Raw genomic sequence first — 8,689 nt, forward strand, 5'->3', positions numbered from 1 at the left:
GTCCCTGTGACGAGAGGTTCCGATACTGCCAGACATCAGTCTTCTGCCGTGGGGGAGGGCCTTGGAGAGTTTATGACCTGGGTGGGAGGGGTCGGCCATGATGTGTCAATGTGTTAAATGTAAAACGCCGTGTCTTTAATTCCAGAGACGAGCACGGTGGAGAACGGCAAGCTGAACGGCCACGCTAACGGCTCGGTGGCTAACAGCCCCGCGGCGGAGGCCTCAGACGGGACCAAGCAGGCCTTCCTGCCCCTGGAGCCGGCCGAGCGCCTGGAAGCCAAGTCCTCGGTCAAGGAGGTCTTCAAAAAGGTCTCATAGCACAAGGCTGTCATTCATCCACCATGTTTACTTAAGGCTCAATTAACGTCTACGGATACAGAAGGAGGCTTCTGTCCGTACTCTGCGTTAATTTCATATGTGTTTGTGCACATTTTCTGAAAGCTTACAGATATGGAAGAAACAGCTGCTGTTTCGGAGTTTGAACACTGATAGAAATAAGCTGATGAGGGCTACTGCACGGTCCCTGACTCTAGCTCAGTGAGATAAACAGCTGCTTGTTGTGTCGCTTGTCGCTGGTTCAAACCCCACCTTTTTCACAATTTATGGTTGTGCTCGTCAGTGTGAAGACTTGTAGAAATCTGAAGCTGAAGTCCAAACAGCTCACAGCTCAGCAGGATGGGTAGGTGACTCTCTGTCTCTACCTGACAGTCAGAGCGTGGTTCAATCCCCAATGGAGAAGATATGCCTTTAACATGCCGTGTCTTTAACATGGCAGATCCACAGAAACACAGTGTGGACAGCACCTCCTACAGGCAGATCCACAGAAACACAAAGTGTCGACAGCACCTCCTACAGGCAGATCTTCTGACTTCTCTGTCTCAAGCCTGGCGGCCACACTGGCTCACCCTGACCTCAACCCATAAAAAATAAGTCAGTAAAAGTTCAGCTGTCTGTGGTTTCCTCTCTCATAGCCCCCCTGCTCATGTCTCTGTGGGGGACAGGGGGAGGCCAGTCCCCGCCCCCTTGGCTCCGGGTGGTGGTGAAGGGGGCGGGAATTGAACCGGCCACCCGCATGTTCCATGTGGTCGACATATCCATCGCACCACCGGCTCCCCTTCGCTCTCACAACTCTTTATCTTGAGTGAGGCTTGAACACACAACCTCTGGACTTTCACACAGTTGTCAATCTGTGCACCACTGAGTCTTACAAGGTCAACTCATTTCTGTGTCAAAGCTTTTCAATCTTCACTTGGGAAGTTGTTCTTCAAAATAGAAGCTTTCACTGAGGCTCGAACCCACGAGCTCAAAAATGGCAGAGGCTCATTCCCACAACCAACTCTCTGCGCCACTGGATCAGACTCCTCAAGGCAGGTTTTCTCCGAGCGTTTCAGTCTTTCGTCTCGTTGTCAACTTTCAAAGTCTACGAGTGACTGAGGCTCAAACACACAACTTCAAGGCCTTCACACAGTTGTCAATCTCTGCGCCACTGCGTCTTACAAGGTCATTTGATACGTATGAGAAAATCAAAATCAGCTTGATGTTTCAGCTGTTTACAGTACTGTTTTACACAGTGTTTGTGGCAGTTTACTGTATGTGGGGGAAAAACATTAAATGAATCCTGTTATTGTGTTATTATTAGGCTGTGTGTAAATGTAGTCAATGTTTCGTCATGTCTAAAATAATATCACTTCTTCCTCTTAACCAAAGGTGTTTAACACTTTCTCTGCCTTTGTTCCTTTTCAGGTGTGGGTGATGGCGTTCTGCGTGACGTTCGTGTTCACGGTCACTCTGTCCGTCTTCCCCGCTGTCACCGTGGACGTCAAAACGCTGTTTCCAGGCAGATGGGGTACGACCACAGACCACACCTGACCATGAGATCAGACCCCCACTGCACTAAAACATTATGCCCATATAAAACATTATGTATTTCTTGGGCCATGTAGCTAACAATAATGGACTGAATTGAAATGCATTCCTACCTTGTAACTGGTGTTCTCCTCCCCCCGCTTCAGACCGCTTCTTCATCTCGGTGTGCTGCTTCTTGATATTCAACATGTGCGACTGGTTTGGCCGGACGATCACGTCCTGGATACAGTGGGTGAGTGTGTCAAACAGTGCACCAGTGCTTCCCCTGCATCCGGTCTGCACCTCTCCTATGGTTGAGAAAACTGTCCTCACCACTAGCAAAATATAAAGTGGTGCTGCAGCTTAGGGCTGAACAATGAATCGAAATATGATCAAAATCACAATATGGCCAAGTGCAATATCCAAATGGCAGGAGCTGCAATTTTTTTGATAAATGTAAAATGTGTCCCAGCATAACATTAAATGAAGCGTTGTGATGCTACAGAGATGGCCCTCGTTTGGTACAGACCCTAGCAGAAATTACATAATTATTTTTATATAACCCCCCCCCCCCTCCCTCCCATAGTGAAAATGAAATGCAAAAATTACCGCATTCCCAATAAAATCATGACCCATATTGCAATTGCAATATCTGTCAGATCAGAATATGATTATTTTTTTCTGGCCTAGCTGCAACAAATGATGAGTTTGCCTGTGATTCAATTATCGATTGTTTTATTTATAACCAAACAACATTTCAGCATATTTACACACAAACAATTCTGCATGACAGCTATTGTTGTTATTGCGTAAAGCTGCCGTGACGTGATAAACGATCTTCTCTTCTCTCACCGCGAGGTCGAGCAGAGAAAGGTCAGCGGTAAATAGGTCAAAGTTTAAATAATTTGAACTTTGAGCGCTGCGCACGGTGGAAGTTCGAGCTGTGCGCAACACCAACGGTAGCTGCCACATTGTTGGGAGGCACCTCTCTCCCCATAGAAAACAACGGCACAGCGGGCGCAGAGCTGTTTTACCACAGATCATGTTTGGGGGGGGTTTAAGAATTTGGAGTCCTGGAAAGCCTGCACTATCAATACAACTTTTACATTGTTGTTTTTGAACGCAACTATTCCAAAGTTGTTTAACCTGGGTCGAATACTTGCCACAGTACGTCACATCACCACTGAGCTCATACTATTGGTTTTCTGATAACAGTTTTTCGAGTTTATCTTTATCAGAGTTTCTAGAAAATAAGTGACGTGCACTGTTTGGTTTGGCCTTTCTATAGCCAGAGTCAAATTAAAGCAACACATGAATATGCGAAATCAACAAATTGCCATGTCAGTCTATGTGCTGCGTCCCCAGTGTAGACTAGAGGCAATAAAAAGTTGTCATCTGGCCAAAACCAATACATGTGCAGCATGAGTCATACTGCATGACCAGTCCATACTTCTCTGTATGGATTATCCAAATGAGAGGTGTTTTTTTAACTAGAGGATATTGGAGCTGATAATGAGAATAGGAGTTGGAGTGAAGCAGATTGTGCACTCTGACAAGCTCCACCCATTCTTTGTGTTGTGCCAGATGGTTGATCTCTCCCACACAATGCCTCAGCTCCCAGGCCTACGCAGACGCAGACGCAAATCTACCTCCTCACTCTCCATCCTCGCCACTCTCACCATTTATCAACAGAGACATATTCCACACACAGCGGCGTTTGCGCTTGTGATGTTCGCATCGACAAACATCACAACAGCTCTCATTAGTTTTGGTGACGTTTGTGGATATGTGCTTTGTGTATTGCATGCACTTACTGTGGAAAACCCATTTCCTCCCCAAGGACAATAAACTATCTTCAATGTTCCTCTCTCTCCCTGCCCCCTGGTTCTCTCTCTTCCCCATATCCTCCTCTCCCATCTAAAACTCTGCCCACTCTCTCTCTCTCCCTCTCTCTCTTTCTGCCCCCCTCCCCACCCTCTCTCTCTCCTCCCCCTCTCTCTCTCTCTGCCTCCCCCCCCCCCCCCCCCCCTCTCTCTCTCTCTCTCTCCTCTCCAGCCTGGTAAGGAGTCTCGTCTGTTCCCGGTGCTGGTGGTCTCGCGGGTGGTGTTCGTGCCCCTGCTGATGCTGTGCAACGTGCAGAGTCGCTCCTTGCTGCCCGTCTACTTTGGGCACGACGCTGCCTTCGCCGTCATCATGATGCTCTTTGCTCTGTCCAGCGGCTACTTCGTCTGCCTCTCCATGTCCTACGCCCCACAGTGAGTGCAAACCACTCAATGCGGTCCCCACTGACATTTTAACATTTAATAGCTACGTTTGAGTTAGCCTGAATTAACACGACAGCCAGATATCAACAACATAATTTTGACTAGTCATAGTTACATTGTGTGTCCAGTCTGAATTTTCATTCGCGCTACGTCCTGCCAGTAAACAGGTGTATCGGAGGAAGCATGTGCTACTCTATAACTCTCCCCAGATCGGCAGAGGGGGTGGAGCAACGACCGGGACAGCAGGGGGAATTGGCCAATTGGGAAGAAAAACCGAGAAAAAAATAACGTTACTTGATTAAACAAAGGGTCAAAACGGCTTGCCATAATTTAGACGCTCAATAGATATTGTTGTGACACTGAACCCCAACCCATCCCCCCTCCCCGCTCTCTCTCTGTTTTCAGGTTGGTGGAGCCTAAGGACGCGGAGACAGCAGGCGCCCTGATGACCTTCTTCCTCGCCCTGGGTTTGTCCATAGGGGCGGCGCTGTCCTTCCCTCTCCGAGCCCTGGTCTAAACACACACACACACACACACACACACACACACACACATACAGTATATGTAAATACTGTAGAATCCACTCGTGCACACACACACACACACACACACACACACGCACACACACCTCGCCAGGGGAAAGCAGCGTGATAAATGGTTTTATCGTCCATCTCTCCCTCCTCGAGGACCTTCCACTTCTCACGCTCATCTGTCGAGTGACGTTCTGCTAAAGAAAGAAAACGGACTGCTTATGAAACGCCACCGCTGGCCACAGGAGATAAGTGGCATAGCAGGGATCTGTTGCCCCCCCCCTCACACACACACACCCACACACACACATTCAGCTAAACGACTCTTGGAAGTATAAATAAGGGAAATATGTTACACAGAATGCAGTCTAGTTTCTCATAGGAAGAGCACGGGCACCGTGCCAAAACCACAGCCTGAAAGCGTGTTGCTATTTATTTTATTGGACCTTTTTTATGTCGATGTGTGTGTGTTTCTCATTTTTGTGTTTTATTTAGGTTTGTAGATTTTTAGGGCATTATTCTCCCTGAAGGGAAAACCTTCCATGACCCCCATCCCACCAATAAGTAGATCATGACTTCATTTTCACCCACTGAAACCAGGATTATTGTTTCTGATAGGAAAAGTACTTGTTTTTACTTGATCAGCTTTTGATATGAGATTGGATTTTTTTTTAATACATTATACTATAGGACCTAGCGTGAATGAATGAATCTACTTTCTGTTAGATTAATTTTGCTGGATATTCCTTCCTAGATTTCAGATTTGCCAATGCACTGGCTCTATGCCACAGAGCTAGAACAAACAGTCTTTTCGTTCATCGTGCTTTTATTTACTGAGGGAGGGGTTGACTGACCAGGCGTTACCAGCGTTACCAGCGTTACCTTTTCCCTAGTAACCTGGCCCTCCTGTGAAGCACCTGCTACAGCCACAGTCTTCTACTGGTGACCACGGCATGATTCCACTGGGTTAATATGAGTGATCAGAGAGGTACGTGATCACTGGACAGGTGACCTGTCAGTCACGCCCCCAAAGCATAGTCTGCTTTATCGTCTATTTGACTGTAAATGGGGGCCATAATTTACAAAATGAACATCATGCTGTATTGAAGAAGACTTGAAACTAGTGACTGAAACCATAAACTCATTAGGAAAGTGTTTACTGAGGCCATACATCAAGTGAGAATTAGGGTCATTTTCCCATTGACTTCCACACAATCTGACTTCTTTTTGGAGCCATCGTTTGTTTGTCTCCAGCATGAAGGCTGCTGCTGCTGCCCTCTACTGGCCACAAAGGGTTTTGAGCCCTTCAGTGCTCCAACTTGCACAACTCCACTACTACCTGAAATGAGTAGGGCATCTTAGTTTCCTGTCCTACACTATTGGATGAACTGATTAATGTCAGGTGTGCCTGATCACTGTTGTTGTGACTGCAACAGTCAGGCACACCTGACATGAATCAGTTCATCCAATAGTGTAGGACAGGAAACTAAGATGCCCTACTCATTTCAGGAAGTAGTGGAGTTGTGCAAGTAGTCTATTCCTTTCCTCCCATACATTTGTATGCTCAAAAATGTTAAAGGCCAACTAATAATGGTGTTAAATGATGGTATATAGCAGTGGTTTTCAGTCTTTGTGTGTCATGAATGAACACCTACAAACTCTTGGGTTTAGGAATGAATCCTACAGGTATGTAGAACGGACAGAGGATGCAGTACTCAAGGTTTATGGCCCAGCAGACTTGTCTTAATGACAGGAAGTGGATCAAAAGCAGGTGGTTTTGCTGGCGAGTCTGCATTTTGACGATCAGGTTACGGGAGTACGACCGCATTCCTCTCCCGTTCCTCACTTCCTCTTCTGTCCTGCAGCTCAATCTTCACCGAAAGAAAGATGACCGACTTCTCATGTACTTTACTTCTCATGTAGTTTACTTCTCATGTTTCTCGTGACTTTGAACAAATGCTGAACTGCGTTCGCGCTGTTACATGTAATCCAGTGTTGTGACTTTTTGTTAGCCAGTGATAACAATACTGCGGTTCAATGTAATCAAATGTGGAAGTTACTGTTACAGTTGAATTTACTGTTACTACACACAGCCTGAGTAGCTGTCCTGTTCAGTATAGTTGACTGTATAATTATTAGTAATGCTGCCGTAACAAAGTCTCTGCCAAACACTTCACAATGTCAAAGGATAATGTTTTTGTTTTTATTTTTGCATTACCTGTGTGCCATGCAGCACTGAAAAGCCTACAGCAGTTTTAGTGGGATATCTTTTTTCTATCTGTGAATTTATTTTGGCACCTGTTCTGATTCCTAATGTAGATTTGGTAGTTTTTGTTTTTGTTTTTATTTTTTGAATGGAGTGTCACTTGAGGTATCATGTCAAGCGTTCCTGTGCTCCGGCCCGGTTGTGTATCACGACGGAAGTTCTCTGTCATCTTTTCATTGTTGCTGATCAGCTTTTCTCATTCAATTTGTTTTAGTTGAAATGAATCTATCAGTCCCTAACCTTGCGTCACCAGAGCCTGGTGTCTGTTACTGATCAGTTTGTCATCCCCGCCTGTATCCAGCAATTTGTTTTCGGTTTGTGCTGCAGTTTTATTGTCCCCCCCCCCATAGAAAAATTGTTCTATATGGTTTTAGTTCTTTTTATTTTTGCATATTAGCGACATAGCTAGATAACTCGCATCACATGAAGCCCTGTTTTCAGAGCAGAATTGCTTTTTGGAGCACAGACTGTTTCCATATCTGCTGGATCCACAACTGCCGTTTACGCTTTTTACCAGGTGAGATGCAAAGCTTTTAGCACCATCATCATCACCATCACAATCATTCCCTTCATCTTTTTGATGACAACATCAGAATCCCAGAAGTCTGAGAAGTCCCAAGTTCCCAAGTAACATTTGCCATGAGAAAGCTGAGGTAAACGGTATTTTCTAGTCGTAAGCGCATATGTACCCTTTTCCCACATGACCTGAATGCAGCATGAGTGAGAACTGGTGATGTGTGTGAACTCTGGCTTCATATATCTAAGCCTGTTGTGTGACTGACTGTGCACCATGGCAGAGAGTTCAAAGACACCAAATCATTATTGAAGATGTTAATTGCATCTACTTCTATTCCTGACAAACCTTTCTTTTCTATACAAGTTGGGTGATTAGATGTAGATACTAGTAAATGGTAGTTACAACTGTTGTTCTATCATAATTGTAATGATGAGGTTTTGCTCATGTCATCAGATTCCCTGTAAATATGATCTACTGCATAGGAAAACAATTCACATGGTAATTTACAAGTAGGAGGTGGGAATATTTTGTAGGCTGTGATATTTCCCACTTGGCCTCATGAACTGCAAACACGTGTCAAATGTGGCAGGAATGTCAACAGTCCACGGTAATAAACACACTTGTTTATGGTTGACTTTAAATAAGTAAAAAATAATTTTGGACAGGAATGTTTCCGTACCACCACACCAACTACCATGCATCACAGTGAAGGGAATCATGCCTATGCATGTTTGTATTGTATCTGTATAGTTTGGACTGTCATTAAATGGATTATTTTATACACTGATGTGTTCTGTGTGGCTGTTGGAGCTGAGGCTGTACTACAAAGCAGTATTTGGGGTTAGCGAGGTATCTTCAGGGTTTAGATTTGTGAGACTTTCCAGTCTCACAAAGGTGGTTCACTTCTTACTGGGGTAGATCACCTTGGTAACCTGCTACGGAGCAGGTTACGGAACGCCATCTGACCAATCAGCTCTCTGGAAACAGGGAGTCACCATTCCTACAGGATCCCGATATGGAAAAATAGGCAATAAAAATCACAATAAAAAAAACTAAAAACCATTAATGGCCATTTCTGATTTAACCAACAGTAAGAAGTGCTGTTGGCAGGGCGACGTGTTTACAGACCAGTAGAATCATGTTTTTTTTTCCATAACTTATATCACTGCTATATCTGTGATATATAGCAGGTAGGCTACTTAATTGACCATATTATGAAGTTACTGTTGCATTATGAATTACACTGATGTTATTAAATTGGATTCCT

The 8,689-nt window shown here is 44.9% G+C and overlaps 1 protein-coding gene across 1 annotated transcript in view; it reads left to right on the top strand.

Moving 5' to 3' along the window:
- LOC310779101 (equilibrative nucleoside transporter 2-like) overlaps positions 1–8,205 on the top strand; it is a 24,100-nt gene extending 15,895 nt beyond the window's left edge. The window contains exons 9-13 of the mRNA XM_083639599.1: positions 146–309; positions 1,744–1,846; positions 2,013–2,098; positions 3,901–4,100; positions 4,515–8,205. Coding sequence (XP_083495725.1) covers positions 146–309; positions 1,744–1,846; positions 2,013–2,098; positions 3,901–4,100; positions 4,515–4,626 — 665 coding nt within the window. The 3' untranslated portion in view covers positions 4,627–8,205. The remainder of the gene's footprint in view (positions 1–145; positions 310–1,743; positions 1,847–2,012; positions 2,099–3,900; positions 4,101–4,514) is intronic.
- Positions 8,206–8,689: the final 484 nt, after the last annotated feature.

Source organism: Poromitra crassiceps (assembly GCF_964638095.1).
Source record: "Poromitra crassiceps genome assembly, chromosome: 7".
In the NCBI taxonomy this organism is placed as follows: domain Eukaryota; kingdom Metazoa; phylum Chordata; class Actinopteri; order Beryciformes; family Melamphaidae; genus Poromitra; species Poromitra crassiceps.